The 17,376-nt window shown below is 42.2% G+C and overlaps 1 protein-coding gene across 1 annotated transcript in view; it reads left to right on the plus strand.

Moving 5' to 3' along the window:
• Positions 1-6,553, plus strand: part of GFRAL (GDNF family receptor alpha like) — a gene marked incomplete at its 3' end in the record, with an annotated part of 100,965 nt that extends 94,412 nt beyond the window's left edge. Inside the window, exons 8-10 of the mRNA XM_082252408.1 lie at positions 2,619-2,702; positions 3,471-3,552; positions 6,484-6,553. Coding sequence (XP_082108534.1) covers positions 2,619-2,702; positions 3,471-3,552; positions 6,484-6,553 — 236 coding nt within the window. The remainder of the gene's footprint in view (positions 1-2,618; positions 2,703-3,470; positions 3,553-6,483) is intronic.
• Positions 6,554-17,376: the final 10,823 nt, after the last annotated feature.

Consider the following 17,376-nt stretch of genomic DNA (forward strand, 5'->3'; position numbering starts at 1 on the left):
CACTCCTCTTACACCAATTACAACTGTATGCCCACCCTGCACCGCATTACACCTCTCACCTCTGCACTCCCCAAACTTCTTTTACGCTGCTTACCTCTGCACCCCGGCCTCCAACAGTGCTCATCTGCACCCCCTCATGCACCCCCATAACCCCTCTTACAGTGCTTACTTCTGCACCCACCCCCTCACACCCCTCTTACAATGCTCATCTCTGCACCCCCTCTTGCACCGCTCTTACACTGAACCTCTCTTACACTGCTAATCTCTGAACTTATGCTCCCCTTGCACACCTCTTACACTTCTCACCCCTGCACCCTCACAACTCTTTACATTGCTCATCACAGCACCGGTACCCTGTACCCTTTTTAAACTGCTTACCACTGCACCCCTCTTACAGTGCTCACCTTTGCCCCCCCCCCCTTACACAGCTCACTCCTGCATCCCTCTACACTGATAAAATCTGCACCCATTTATAATCCCCTTACACTGCTCAACTCTGCATCCCCACCCCTCCGTTATACTTTCACTTCTGTGCCCCCTGCATCCCTCTTACCCTGTTCACTTTTGTTCCCACCTGCATCCTTTCATACTGCTCCTCTATGAATCCCCTGCTCCCCTCTTACACTGTCCACCTTTGTACCCCTCTCACCCCTCCTACACTGCTCATCTCTGCATCCCCCCATTAATTCTTCTTACACTGTTTAATTTTGCAACACTTTGCTCTTCATACCTTACAATGCTCACTTACAGTTACATTCTTCTTGTCTACAGCAGCTGGCTCTCTAATAACATGTGGGGAGCTATCAATGTCAGTGGGCAGGGACAGTGACCCATGACAATTGGGTCTACAACTGGATTTGAGTCATGAGAGTTTAAAAAATGGTGCTCTAGGTTCTAGAGACAGAGAAGCACTGACTATTGTTCATACCCACCACCTGTCACTGCCTGCCTAATACTGTGGAGCACTGACTATTGTATCCATCCACCGTCACCTTCTTTGTAGAGACTTGTCTCCCTTTCCTCCCACTTCCAGCAGCCAGAGGTGACCTGCGTCCATGGGCTGTAAGTTTGACACGCCTTTTGTAAACATTAAAATCATTTAAAAAAAACCTGCAGGATTTAATAGAAGTCTGTGGTAAAGCGCAGCTAGCCCTGGAAAGTTGCAGATGCATTACGCTGCACCCGTGGTGCAAGTTAACCGCAGCACATCAATGTGAAAGCAACCTTATAGGGGGCTCAGAACAGTAAGGGTTAATTTACATTTGCAGTTTGGGGGGTAGTAAAACCCCATAGTTAAGACATATTTTTACTGCCCACTCCCCAACCGCACCCACTTTAGCTGCAGTTGCCATGTATGCGCGTCACAGCCGCAGCAAGAGTTATACGCTCTATCATGGTTGGTGGGTGTGGCACCTGCCAAGAATGACCCGTTCAAATGAATGAGGCCAATCATTCAACTCATGGAGATGGAACAGTAGTGCCGGTTGCACTTGTGAATGAGCCCTTATTTGCATTCTGTAGTGCCACCCTTAGGGCTCACTTCAAATTCTGGATGGTCCCTTGGGACTCATTCACACATAAAGTTGGTGTGTGGTAAATCCCTGCGGTGGAGTCGCAGTTTTACTGCCCCCAATCCCTATTCCCTTTAGCTGCTGAGGGAGCAACCAAAAGTGTACACATGCCACAGCAGGAATCAAACCCCCTTTTGCTTTTGGTGGATGCTACTGCCTGCCAATCATGAACCATTCAAGTAAATGAGGCCACTCTGCAAACATATTGCAATTGCGTGCTTTTGATGGATGCAAGGGGGTAAAGCAGGTGGCGAGAAAGCAACACAATGCTGCCTGCTTTAACCCCTTGTTTGCTGTACTGCACAAGGTTTTTTATCTTAATGCATTCTATGCAATAAGATAAATAACCTTCTGTGTGTAGCAGCCCCCCTCATACTTACCTGAGCCCCATCTATATCCAGAAATGTCCATGAGTCCTTCCTAGTTGGCTGAAACACAGCAGCGATGCCATTGGCTCCCGCTTCTGTCAAACAAAGTCAGTTAGCCAATCACGAGAGAGGGAGCGAACGACAGCTCCATGTCTGAATGGACACAGGGAGCTGTGACTTGGCTTGGGTGCCCCCATAGCAAGCTGCTTGCTGTGTGGGCACTCGACAGGAAGGAAGGGGCCAGGAGCAGCTAAGAGGGACATGACGAAACTAACAGCACAGAGAAGGAAAGAATAACATGTGTTTTTTTTCTTTTTTTTAAACATAAGACTTTACAATCATTTGAAGTGGTTAAGGTTGCCTACCCCTGCCCTTATGGCTATTAAAAACTGTTTCATATACCTGGTTTAACAAATCAAAAAGATATTATCCCAAGGAATTTTGAAAATTAAGTTTTCCCCTTAGAAATATTGAATAATATGAAAGGTGAAAAGTCTTCTTAATTATAATGCCTGCTTTAGGGCAAAATAAAATGTTTTCTCATAGGTATTTGGAAGAAATAAGCTACCCTGTTTCACCCAATTAACAAATGTAATATTTGCAGTTATTATAATGTACTGTATATTATTTGGAATACATTTTTTTTCAGAATATGATTTTTTTATGATCTCTTTTGTAGAAAGAATTACTGCAAGAAACATTCATGCATCATACATCGACACAAAAGATGAACAGTTACCAAAACCGCACACCTATCAAAGCGGTGAGTGAATTATGAGTGCTCAAAGATAGATGTACTAAACGTTTCTTGATTTTAAATTGTGTCCTTTAGTTTATTGCAGAGGTATTGACTAAGGGTTTCTTTTTAAAGGGGTGAAGGCCTAGGAAACTATTATATGATCTGTTTAGTGACTGTGGATATTGATTGCCTAATTAGCCCAGAGCCTTTAAATGATAAGTTTACCTTTGGGGAAAAAAATAATACATTTACAAGTTTTTGGAAGAAAAAAAAGTGCATTCATTATTTTTTCCCTAAGGAGCTTGGAAAGCATTACTCCTGTGATCAGTGGATTGGGGGTATAATGCCAGACTCCCGCAGACAAGCCCTGCAGCTTTCAGACCGTACCTCCATACAGGCTGGCTGTTTACAAGCTGCAAGGCTTGTGAATGAGCTATGAGGCAACTCATCAGCAACCTCACAGTCCATTCAGAACTACAAGCTGTCATCTGCAATGGTTGATAGTAGTTGTAATTTGTGCATTCACAGGAAACTGTGAATGAATGATGCTGCCGTGTGAGTGGAGCCTTGAATGGCCATGTTGTTTTCAAAAAGTGACAGCAGGCATGGGGAAATTTTGAGCCCTGATCAATGTATCAGTGTATCAGAATACAATACTGCTGTGGTATTGTATTTCGACAGCAAAGGAGTTTTTTTTAGATCAGCTGCTAATCCATGTATTGTCAGTCTAAATATTATTAATTTAGGGTTCAGTTATACTTACACCTGATCATTATATGTTCTTTCTTCCAGACTCGATAATATATATTATTGCCTATACTACTGGTATAGTTTTAATTTTTGGAATTATTCTTTTGACCTTACTACAGACAAGGTAAGAATACAAGAGGCATACTTGAGTTACTTATGGCATACAAAGCGAGAATCATTATACAGTATGTAGTGGCTGCATTAGTTCTTTTGTTTAGGATTTTTTCTCCTCTGTTTTTTACCTGGTAATCTGGCCAGTAACAGACCTCCTGTATTAGTGTGCCCCCTTCTCTGGATGAAGGAGCAACAGAGATCATTTTAGATAGCAGTACTGTCTGTCTGGGGGGAGGGGAGTGTTAGATATACTAGCACATTAGCTACACTAAACAAATGGAAACAAACTTCAGCTAACACATTTTTAGCAGTTAGAGCAGGGGCGTAACTACAGGGGTTGCAGGGGTTGCAATCGCTACCGGGCCCCATGCTCTAGGGGGCCCGGTAGCAAACCAGTGGGTGAACTTCTAGGATCTCAAAGGTCACACTTGCGACCGGGCCCTGGCATTTCACCACTGTGGGGAGGCCCCAAGATTGCAGGAAGGGGGCCCACTGCAGAACTTGTGAAAGGATCCTGATGCGGGACCATAATAAAAGGCCATGCAATGAGATTAAAGAGCCCCAGGATTAGTGGGAAGAGCCCCGGGCTTGAAGGGAAGGCCAGGGGTCTGGGGGGCCCTTCATGGTTTCTTGCATCGGGGCCCTGAAGGTTCTAGTTACGCCTCTGAGTTAGAGCAACCGTTGTGTTCCTTTCGGGATAAAGGTTTTACAAGTAAAAGCTTATCTTTTAAGCATCCCTGTCAGTGGTAAATGGTTTGTCTCAAGCCTCTAACTGCTACTTCTGCAGGACAGCTTGTTCTATGAAAAAAGCAACATATTTACTGGGCAGATCACCACATGAAAACAAAAGAAAAAAAAGCCTATAGAAGAAAACAAATGCAGCCATCACATCTAAGAATTGGATGGAAGCTGCAATATAATTCATATTTGTTTTTGGGTTCATTACCGCTTTACCACTTGCCGACCAGCCACCGCAGATATATGGCGGCAGGTTCTCGCGAAACGCCGTACCCACGTGCCCATTAATCAGCGGGGAAGCTGATCTGTCGGGCTGGCGGCTTCGATTGCCGCCGGACACCCGCGATCGCTCCCCTTGGAGACAGAAAGGCGGTCTGCTGTTGTAAAAACGGCAGACCGCTGTTCTGTCAGCAATCAACAGAGGGCTCCTGTGATCCTCCTATTTAGGAACACAGATCTCTGTGTTGATTCCATAAGCCCATCCCCCCATAGCTAGAAAGCACCCCCTAGTAATAGATTTAACCCTTTGATCGCCCCTGGTGTTAACCCCTTTCCTGCCAGTGTCATTAGTACAGTAAAAGTGCATATTTTTAGCACTGATTACTGTAGTAATGTCACTGGTCCCCCCAAAAGTGTCAAAAATGTCAGTTAGGGGTCCGATCTGTCCGCTGCAATGTCGCAGTCCTGCTAAAAATCGCAGATCGCCGCCATTACTAGTAAGAAAATAAATAAATAAATAAAAATGACATAAATCTTTACCCTAGTTTGTAGATGCGATAACTTTTGTGCAAACCAATCAAAATACGCTTATTGCGATTTTTCTTACCATAAATATGTGGCAGAATACAAATTGGCCTAAAATGATGAATAAATTAGATTTTTAATTTTTATTAAAAAAATGTATTGGGAATGTTATATAGCAGAAAGTGAAAAATATAGTTTTTTTTTTTTTTCAGAAGTGTCGCTCTTTTTGTTAGTTTATAGCGCAAAGGTTATCAAATACCACCAAAAGAAAGCTCTATTTGTGGAAAAAAAAGGACATCAATGTTATTTGGGTACAGTGTCTCACAACCGCGCAATTGTCAGTTAAAGAGGTTGTAAACTCGTATAATTTTTTTTTTTTTTTTTACAACCTGAAAGACAAAGACATAATGAGCTAGTATGCATCGCAAACTAGCTCATTATGAAATACTTACCTTACAGCAAGCCCCCGCCGTGCCGCTCACTCACCTGTATGACGGGCGACATGTTCAGTCGCCCGTCTTCCGGGATCGCGGCATCCGGCCATCTGATTGGCCGGAGCCGCGGTGACGTCACTCCTGCGCACGCGCGCAGGAGCCGACAGTCACGGCATGGGACTCTGAAGGAACGGCACCAGAGGCCGTTCCTTCAGAGTGCATGCGCTAGTGACGTCACTGGCTGCATGTAAGGTAAATATCTACTAAACGGTGCATGTTTAGGAGATATTTACAGTACCTATAGGTAAGCCTTAGTATAGGCTTACCTATAGGTAAAAGTGTCAGAGGAGGGTTTACTTCCTCTTTAAAGTAATGCAGTGCCGAATTGCAAAAAATGGCCTGATCATTCAGGGGGGAAATCTTCCGGTTCAGATGTGGTTAAAGGTACTCAAGAATTTTTGTGTTTTAGTTAACGTACATAGCGCTGTAATGATATTTGCTGAGATACAGACATCCCCTTATACACAGCACTACCTCCTGATGTGTTTCACCCGCTGCAAGTCTGAATCATAGGAATAATGAAGGCAGGGAGTCAAGTGACAACTTGGGTTATATTATATTCTTTTACTTATATTCATTAAAAACAATCTCCAATACAATACAAAAAAAAAAAAAAGCAAGCAAAAAAAAAAAACAATAGTTTTGGATTGAGAAGCAAAGGGCAAATTTTTATCATTGTCCGTGTCCACCTGAGTAGAACTCATCCTTCTATTTGTCCTGGTAACCATTGTCACTGAGAAAGAAAATTATGGAAAATAGGAAAGATAGATTTTGTATACAGTATTTGTGTTATATTTATATCTGTTATATTGCATACTGTATGAGTATTACTTGTTGCTGGCATCATTGTGCTACTAGTAAGTGATAATGTTTAAAATTTAAAATATACAAATTAAAAAGAAACATGCAGTTCACATTAATATTAAGTACTAAATGTATTTCTTCATTGACATATTGTTTTTCAGAGGCTGTAGATCACGAAAGATATTTAATGTCCCAAGAAGAAATGCTTCAGAAGGCCTAATGAACTTGTAATCATAAAAGACATATATTTTCTATATAATATATTCTTGGATAACGTTTTAGTGCTTATTAGTGCTTATTGCTAAGGACAGTGCTGTGTTTATTATATATATTTGTACCTTTTGGGTACCTTCACACTGGATTTCCTAGTTCTGGTACCTTGAAGTATCACTTCTACTGCTGCATTCTCTTTACTGTAAAACAGAAATCTAAATGGAGAGCAAGACTTCTCACAGTGACAGGAGTAGGTGAAAAATGCAGATGTCACTCCAGTTCTGTGTAGACTGATGCCTCGTACACATGCATAGATTATTGGCCGGGAATTTTTTCGGCCAACGACCGATCGGCCGATTTTCGGCTTGTTAGCATGATGCTTCCGACAACCGACTCCGACTTTTCGGCCGAAAAAAATCTGTGCGCAGGCTATAAAATGTTTGTTGGCTGTCAACACAACGGCCGATTTTCCGTCAGTCAGTACAGATTTCGGCAGACAAAAATCTGATGAGCAAGACTGGGCATGCTCAGAGAAGAAAAAACACACGGAAAGTAAACCAGCACATGACATCACTTCTGAAGTAGATTTTTGTTGGCCGAGAAAATTCGTGTGCAGTCTAGGCACATTCCAACCAACAAAACACCACTCTGGACAAAAGTCGGATGATCGGTCGGCCGATAATCGTTGCGTGTGTACGAGGCATGACCCTTTAACTCCTATTAATTCTACTTTGGTAAACTGTTTTGTATTCTAAAGAATTAAAAAGCATAGTTCATATATGTTTAGGTTAGTTATAATTATTGAATTAAGCTTTTTTAATAATATAAAAGATTAATTGTTCTTTTTTTTCATACAATGTAATATGAAATTATAGGGAATACGTTTTTTTCCCTTTATTCTTTGTCATATAGTAAGAAAAATGCATGTACATGTTTTTTTTTTCCCACTGTAATCATTCAGAATCGATGTATATTGTTTTTTCCCACTATAACATTTAAAATCAATCAATCATTATATAAATATGTATATATATATATATATATATATATATATATATATATATATATATATATATATATATTTATAACTATATAGCTGCCATGCTTTCATTTTTTTATCCATAAAACTATGTAATAACTATCTATTCCAAAATGTCTTTATTTGCTCTTCTGATAAGCCCTGGGATAGAAATGGGGCAAAAAATGCATAATTTTGGTAAGAGATAAAATATGCACTGACAAAACCGGGGTATCTTCAAGAAAGAAAACATTCAATTATTTGTGAATACGCACATTAAAGTGTTACTAAACCCAGGACCCTTCATTTACTATATCTGGTCTCCCACAGTACAATTATTTTAGTAACTGTATACTGCTAAATGCCTTTTCTCATCAGCAGTATATAGCTGTCTTGTGACTTCTATCAGTGTCCAGACGAACACTGGTTAAAGCTTGTAGGAGGGGTTTTCATTCTTCTCTGATTGTCCTATGAGGCTACATGACACCTGACCCTCTGTCTGGACCATGCTGATTGGTCCTGTGCTGATCACATGCACCCTCCCATAAAAAAAAAAAACTCCAAGGCTCTGTTCTATTAGCAGATGGATTGGGCACAGTAAAAAAAAAAGGGGGGAATATTTGAGAAGACAGGATCAAACAGCCTTTTTACACAATGCAGAGGATAAACCCGTGAATATAACAGATATGCTTTCTGTACTGTTCTATACTGTACATACTGATTTTACTGCTATGGGTTTAAACATTTTAGGTGTTCCCAGATTATTTTTTTCACTTTTATGATATTGGGAAATTATTCATTTTAGGAAGGAGGAAAGCAGATGTAATAATATCTACCGTACTTCTTGTGTTCTCGTCAAAAATCCTTTGTATTTAATAGCCATCACTGGTGCTTGTCTAGTACTTTAACAGAATATAAATCAGAAAAATTGTCAGAAAGAAAGCAACTGTAACTTGCAGTTTACTCATCAATATTGCAAAACTCGTTTATGATGGCAAAAAAACAACCATACACTGCAGAATAATGAAAGTTGCACAAACATATGAAAGCTGCACAGTCAACCTTCTCAGCCCCTCTGACACACCAGGTTGAGTGTACCAATGTACAATTTCACAGGAATTCACTGAAAGTAACACTTTACTTTACTAGTACCCAATAATAGTGCTAGGGCCGTCTTTAATATGGATTGGACCCTGGGCAAACATTTTCTTGACCCCCCCCCCCGGCAGCAATTTTCATGCAAAGTGCCCCTTTACAAATCACAACACCCCATTACATTGCAGCCATTTCACGTCATAGTGCCCCTTTGCACATCACAGTACCCCTTATCACATTACAACACCCCATTACAGTGCAGCCATTTTCACGTCATAAAGCCCCCTTTACACATCTATCAAATCACAACACCCCATTACAGTACAGCCATTTTCACATCAATGTGTATACTAGTACGGTATGACTTAAACCTGCAGGTGGACCAGTTTTTTTATTTGTAAATTACTTTACTACTGCTTTAGGACTGATTTACATGTATGCGGGCTGGCGGCCCACATTTTAGAAGGGCACAACACTATTCATTTGAATGGGCTGCTATGCCTGCGTTTCCCGTAGAAAAAAGGTGCATGCAGCATTTTAAAATGTCAGTGGCCTTGAAATCCTTCTTTTGCACCATGCGACTTACCTGCAGTTCCTGCACTGGCAAACTTGCTGCATTTTTTGGTATGTGGGCCATGCATTTAAAAACACAGTGCGTCTGCATGACACAGTTAACGCAAATGCACTGTATTTTTAAATGCATGGCCCACATACCTAAAATGCAGCAAGCTTGCCAGTGAAGGAACTGCAGGTAAGTCGCATGGTGCAAAAGCAGGATGGATTTCAAGGCCACTGAAATTTTAAAATGCTGCATGCACCTTTTTTTCTGTGGGAAACGCATATCAGCCCATTCAAATAAATATGATGCTGTGCCTTTGAAAATGTGGGCCCCCAACCTGCATACATGTGAATCAGGCCTAAAGTAGGCCCATCAAGCAGTGTCTGGTCTGGTGGTGGCCCAGCCATGCAGCATGCTCTCTAATAAATAAGTCCTTCTGGACACAGCCACAGCCTGGAATGGTCAGGATTAACTAACTAACTGGATTAAATGCTGCTGTCATGAGCACCCCCCCCCCCCCACTTTGTATCTGTGCAACTTTAGGGTGGTGGATGCCCTGACCACAGTTGATTGGGCAGCAGTGGAAAATCTCCAAAAATTTTCCAGTGGCAGATTCATGTATTAGAAGGGGTACATACCACTAAATGATTATTATCATGTATTAGAAGGGGTACATACTCACTACCTATATGGGGAGCCTGGGAGCCTAGGGAGGAGAAAGACCTACCTGGTCTGGTCCTGGCCAGCTCAGCTCTGATCAGTGGCTGCCTCACAGTGACAGGACAGGAGCACTCTGCTATCGGCTCCACTGTGCAGTCCTACTCCGAGGCCCCCTGCCGTGTAGCGCACACACCATGCACCACAAGGGGAGGGGTCAGAGCATCAGTGGAGCTCAAGGCCCCGCCCACTCTGCTCTCCTCGCTCCTTGCTAGAGCAAATATTCAGCACAGTGCGCCGATGCCAGGCCCAGCCGGATGCTGGCTTCTGTGTGCAGACACAAGTCAGGACGGACCAGTAGATTTACAGCGCTGATGGGGCTCCCGATTTGCGCCTTAACCTCCCTTGCGGTATGATTCTTTCGGATTTAAGGTGCTGAAAGTGGTACCATTATTTTTCATGTAATTCTTAAGAATGAGCAGCCCAAACCAACTATTTACATATGATTTTGTTTTACTGTGCGTTCTTCTTTATAACATCTCGGGTATGATAAAGTTTGAAACATAAAATCGTAAATTATAATATAATAAAAAACTATAAATAAGTTAAAGTATGTAAAAGTACAGTAAAACTGCAGGAAAGGGCACTGGGGGGGTGGGGGGGGGCAAACGAATGTGAATTTATTTTAATTTTGCGATGTTGCGATGTATCAGTGTGTTTGTTGTGTTTTACATTTGAATTTGCCGCCGGTTCCACCCCCCTGCGAACGTCATGTCGCAGGAGACGGAAGCTGGGGCACACAGAGCATCGGGAGGAAGATCCCCCGCCACACACCGCCGGGATACATCGCTGGATCCCGGTGACAAGGTAAGTAACCCCTCTACCAGGATCCAGCGATTTTCCTAGCCACACTCGGGGTTACCGCTTTTGGCACTGAAATTTAACCCCGAGCCACACTCGGGAATACCGCTAGGAAGGTTAAGGGGCAGCTCTGCTTTGGGCCCCTAAAGATTGATAGGGCCCTGGGCAGCTGCCCCTTTTGCCCTGCGGTAAAGACGGCCCTGAATAGTGCTAGATCAAAGAAAACAGACACTAAAGCAGGTAGTAAAGACAAACTTAATATATTTTCACCCAATATGGTTGGTAACTAGGCAAGTATTAAATGGATTAACAATGGTAATAACACAATTTAGCATACAAAGTGATTAACCACTTCCCACTGACCTGGTGCATATATGCGATACTCTACTGTGCTGAGAGTGCCCCCCCCCCCATGCGCTCCTAGCACTGTAATGAATAGGTACCCAAAAGCTCCCGATGCTTACTTTCAATCAGGAGCTTTCTGGTCATGTGAAAGCTGTGACTACCAATCACAGCAGTCACATGATCAGAATGCTTGCCTCCCCCTTCAGGCAGTTAGATCCATTTAACGGGCCTGGACTTAGTGGGGGTGGGAAGGGGTTAACAGTATGGACTAGGCATAGGATGACATTTGGCATCCAGATCAGCATAAACAGTAGCAACACCACCTCAAGTGCAGCAGTGAGCAGTAGTAAAGTTTAATCTACAGAGTGCTCGAACTATACTGCCAAAGCGCATTTATGGCGGCCACGCTAAAGCTGTTAAAAAAAAAAAAGAAAAAGGAAGATGGTAGCGGAGGCGTCAGGGGAACAAATAAGGCTTGCAGAATAAATATTACAGGAAGAGCAGTCCTTTGAGATGTTCTTCAGCTGACTATCACTCAAGATCATTAGTGCTTGCAATGACAGTCCCAGTTAACCTGCCTGCGGTATAGATATGGTATAATCTTGGTACAGGTGCAAGATAGATGTGGTTCAGATACGGTAAAAGTTCAGAATAATGAATTATAAGGTTGATGTTTGTGCAGTCTAGGCTTGGAATAAGTGCAGTACAAAGTACAGTATGGGTGTGGTATGGATTGGGTACACTTGTTGTCCTGCTCTCAATGTCTCAGTCTCTGCTAGCAGTATCAGCAATGGGCGAATAGCTCTCACACCAGTCCCTAGGATGCTATGGTGACCTCTCCCTGTAAAATGAGGGGCCCCCTTGGTCTCTCCCTGAAAGCCTTTGATGATTACCGATGGGAAGCAGAGGGTGAGTGGACTATCTAGTCTCCCTGTGGCAGGTGCTGTGATGTGGGCGGTGCTGTGCTGCCCCCAGATGTTCTCATTCCCAGTCTCAGTCTGGGATCTCTGCTGGTATAGTTTTCCCCTGGCAGGCGAATATCCAGACAGAGATGCTTTCTCTCTAACTCCCTCGATGCCCATAAGAAGAACTTTCCCAGGCAGTTTAATAAAATTCATTTCTCCACTCCTCCTACTGCTTGGTGCCTATTGTTATCTGAAGTGTAAGGAGTCTATTTGTTCCATTATATTGCTGCTGTCTCCAAATACAACTCCTAGAAGTCGCAGCACTCTGCATAGACGTCTATGGGCTTGCTTGGCTTTAGCTCTCCCCTCTGCTGACCAGAGGAGAATGGTGCGGCATAACATCATTATCCCAGTAGAGGGAAAGAAGAATAAAAGACAATAGGGTTGATTTACTAAAGGCAAAGAGACTGTGCACTTTTGCAAGTGCAGTTGCTCCAGATCCTAGTAAATGAGGTGAAGCTTCACTCTACAAAGATTTCCCAATCACATGCAAGGAAAATAAAAAAACAGCATTTGTGCTTGCACATGATTGGATGATAGAGGGTATCAGAGCTTCTCTTCATTTACTAAGTTCTGGAGCAATTGTACTTACAGAGTGCAACTGCACTGGAAAGATTTCAGTCTATTTGCCTTTAGTAAATCAATACCAAGGTCCCCTTATTCATTTTGCTGTAGCCCAGCACTACATCTGTGCCTTATCTGAGCTGAGGGAGGCAGAAAAATATAATTTTGACTGCTTGTGCCCAGGAACCCAGAGAGTTGTGGGAAAAAATGCCAAAGGGGTCTGCATATACACCTGAACATGGTGAGTACATGGACACTCTGCTACAGAAACACTATGTTTAGAATACATAAGACTGTGTAGGCTGTTTCAAGCCTGCACTGGCTATTCTTCTTTTTTTTTTTTATAATATATTCAAAAATATATTTTGATGGTTACAGCAAAAAAAAATTCCCATCTCCCCTACCCGTGATCCCTCCCTCACCCCCCCCCCACCCCTTTCTATCTTTTGCCCTTCTATTTCTTTATTGTGTGTCTTCTCTTACTTCTCCATTACCGATCTCCTCTATCATACCCCCAATCTACCCATACTTCTGTATATTTGTTGGTCTTTTTAAAGTTTGCCCATTTTCTTCATTTATTTGAAATGTTCACTGTCTGTTCTTTGTCTCTGCTGCCTAAGTACTCCATGTTGTATATGTATTTGATTCTTTTGAACCATTCTTTAAGAGCGGGACTTTCTGCGATCGCCCCCTTTGCGGTACAACAGTTTATTAGGGAAATTACAGGAGTGGTCATCACTGACGATCCATGAATGTGTTTATTCCATAAAACAGATCAATCAAAACAGCATTATAAAAGCATGATATTACCAAACCTGAATAATGAACTGGCTATACTTATGTGTGTGCACTGCAGCTGTATAAGGAGTGGACAAAGAGGCTAATAGACACATAATACATCTTCATGTTGTTACAGATATTTTTCATAACTGATTATATCCTTATTACAATAATAGTATAAATTAATATAATAATAATATTTTGATAAATGTTGACTGATAAATGATTGAATATATCAGTGCTGTATCAATCACCAATGTTGCGCTGAAATATAAAGTGATGTTAACATCAAGAAAGAACCAAAGAGAAGTGGAAAGTCTTAATCTGCAAATAAACAATCTGTTAACATACTTTGTGCCATATTTCAGAGTTTATTAGGATTCAGCTTGGAACTCATTAGAGACAGAGCAGATTTATAAACGTTTGTTCGCTATCAATCAAGAATCTCTAATTATTAAAACATAAGACAAGTTTGTTAAAGCCAGACTTCTGATGTTTTGTTTAATTGCTCAAATACACTGTTATGTATTCGTTATGAATAAAAAGGTTTTAAAAGTTTTACTATGATATTGCCAAGTGCACTTAATGTCATACTGTGTATTATCTTTCAGACAAAAAGTTTAAAGTTCATTATACCTATTTTAAAATTTCAGACTTTATCATGTATAATGCATTTAAATCCAACAATGAATCTGTGCAATGATTTTGTTTTGTATGTAGATATACAGAGCTAAGCGAGTGAAGGTCTTACCTCACCATCCACACTGCTATCCTCTCTTCATATTAGCTGAGTCTCATGACTCAGAAAATTGCTATAAATAATCATAAATCTGACAGCTCCTACCTACTATCATATCCACACACATTATGCCAAATCCTGGGCATTCTGCTAACCTCTCCAGCCACATGTCCTTGCTAGTGAGAATCACACTACCTTTTCCACGCACATACAGTATGTGTTTTCATGCCAGATCCTGGTCATGCCATTTAACCATTTTAGCCCCGGAGGATTTGGCTGCTTAATGACCAGGCCACTTTTTTTAACTTGGCACTGCACAACTCTAACTGACAATTGCGCGGTCATGCAATGCTGTACCCAAACAAATATTTACGTCCTTTTTTTCCCACAAACAGAGCTTTCTTTTGGTGGTATTTGATCACCTCTGCGCTTTTTATTTTTTGCAATATTAATAAAAAAAGAGCGAAGATTTGGTAAAAAATTGTCATTTTCTACTTTGACAGTTAAAAAATATCCAATATATTCAATTTTTGTCATATATTTAGGCCAAAATGTATTCATCTACATGTCTTTGACAAAAAAATTCTCAATGAGCGTATTTTTAAGCACTTTAAGACCGCAAGATTTTACCCCCTTCCTAATTAGGCCATATTTTGCGATTCAGCACTGCGTTACTTCAACGGACAATTGCGTGGTCGTGCGATGCTGTACCCAAATGAAATTTGTCCTTTTTTTCCCCACAAATAGAGCTTTATTTTGGTGGTATTTGATCACCTGTGTGATTTTTAATTTTTGAAAAAAAAAAAGAGCGATAATTTTGAAAAACATTCTGCTATATAACATTCCCTCAAAAAATTTTCCCAAATCAAATTTTTTAACATTTTAGGCCAATTTGTTTTCTGCTACATATTTTTGGTAAAAAAAATCGCAATAAGCGTATTTTGATTGGTTTGCGCAAAAGTTGCTAACTACGGGAAAGATTTGTCATTTTTATTGTTTTTTTTTTGTGACCACAGATCACAGGTTCAGCTATGCTGAATCCTGTGATGTGTCCCCGTCTGTCACAGAAAAGATCAGCTCGCTTTGTTTACACAAGTGGGCGGATTTTCTCACTCTTTCCCCGACGATCAGGGAAGAGAGACGGTGATCACCGCCTCTCCTCCTCCGGCCCGACTCCCTTAGTCTAAACACAGTGGCAGCAAGCCTCCGACAGGCAGGAATTCAATGACGAAATCCTTCCACCAAACTTACCATGTTTACCTCTCCATTCAATGCTTCTTCTTTTGAACCTCTTAGTACGGAGAAGGTTGCCAATCTCCTCTCAGATGTCCATCTAATTATCTGTCCCCTTGACACTGTTCCCTCATAGTTAGCCTCTTGTTCACTCCTATGCTCTCTAACTCACATTTTTATTTCTCCCTCCCTACTAGTATCTTCCCCTTCCCTCTAAATTATGCACTAGTCACCCTTGCTGGACCCCAATAGTCTGAACAACTTAAGACCCATCTCCTTGCTCCCAATTACCACCAAACTTCTGGAATGCCTAGTCTACAACCATCTGGCCTGCTACCTCACTGATAACAACCTCCTTGGTCCCTAAGTCTAGTATGGTTAATACCCTAAACCAGGGTTTCTCAACCAGGGTTCCCCCTGAAGTTGCTAGGGGATAATAAGCAATGGGCAATTTCTGCCTCTCAAATAAGTCTCCAATGAAACCATTTTTCCTTTTAGCGATATGTAAGGTAGTAATTCTTCCCAATGATGACAAGAGTAAGGAGTAAAGTTGATCGAACACCTGGATGTCCGGGTGCAGCGGGTCCGGCCGAACTTGAAAAAAAGTCCGGGTTCGTGACCCGGACTAAACCCGAACTTTACCCCCGATCCTGAACCCCATTTAAGTCAATGGTGACACGAACTTTTGAGCACTAAAATGGCTCTAAAAAACACATGGAAAGGGAAAGAGGGCTGCAAATGGCAGAACAATATTCTTAAGAGCATGGCAAATGCTCTGCAAACAAATGTAGATAGGGAAATAACTTAAAATAACTTAAAATACATAAAAATAAAAAATAATAATCTTGAATAATGTAGGAGGAGGATGAGGCCCATATGGAGTAGGAGGTTGAGGTGGCGGTGGATATGGCGGTGTAGGTGGAAGCGGCGGTGGCGGTGGAGGAGGAGGACGAGGCCCATATGGAGGTGGCGGTGGATGTGGCGGTGTAGGTGGAAGCCGCGGTGGAGGAGGACGACGTAGCCAACACTGGTTTTTGTTTTTAATTTTATTTCTTTTTAAATTAGGGTACACCCCAAAACAGTTAGAAAGATCAAATACAACAATGGCTGGGTAAGGCCGGTATACATGTCTATTCTGCACAAGGTACGGACAAGTCCTGTGGGATCGATGCCTTGTTCATTTTAATGAACGTGAGCTTGTCCACATTGGCTCCGGACAGGCGGCTGCGCTTGTCTGTGATAACGCCCCCGGCCCTGCTAAATACACGTTCAGATAATACACTGGCTGCAGGGCAGGCCAGCACCTCCAAGGCAAAAATGGCAAGCTCAGTCCATGTGCCCAATTTGGAGACCCAAAAGTTGAAGGGGGCAGACCCATCATTCAGTACGTCTAGGCGAGTGCACACATACTGCTCCACCATGTTATTGCTGGGTCGTAGTGCTGCTGGTGGAGCTCCTGTTGCAATGAGAGGATGTGGTCGATCTGTGCCAGCTACACGCACAAGTGAAACACCTTTCTCAGCTGCGAGTAGGCGACAGAACCTTACAGCAGTATTTGGCACGGTCTAATGCGCCTCTACAAATGTTGAGGCCAGAACAAGTACAGGTGATAGTAGATTGGGTTGCTGACAGTGCCTCCAGTTCCTTCACACTGTCTCCCACCCAGTCTTCTGCTGAAAGGTTAGAATTGGCACCTGCAGCCGATGTGCATCAATCGTTCACCTCACCCCCTTGCAAATCAGCCAAGCAGTCTGAGCCCCAAGTCATGCAGCAGTCTCTTCTTCTTTTTGATGACTCTGTTAGCATGGTTTCCCAGGGCCATCCACCTAGCCTTGCCCCAGAAGTGGAAGAGATTGAGTGCAACAATGCCCAACCACTCATGTCTCAAGATGAGTACATGAGAGGACCATCGCAGCACGTCTCGGATGATGACGACACACAGGTGCCAACTGCTGCGGAATTCCGATTTGTGGAGACTTACAAGGAGGGCAGGGGTGAAGACTGGGTGGAAGATGATGTGGAGGA

Source organism: Pelophylax lessonae (genome assembly GCF_965119305.1).
Source record: "Pelophylax lessonae genome assembly, chromosome: 3".
Taxonomy (NCBI): Eukaryota; Metazoa; Chordata; class Amphibia; order Anura; family Ranidae; genus Pelophylax; species Pelophylax lessonae.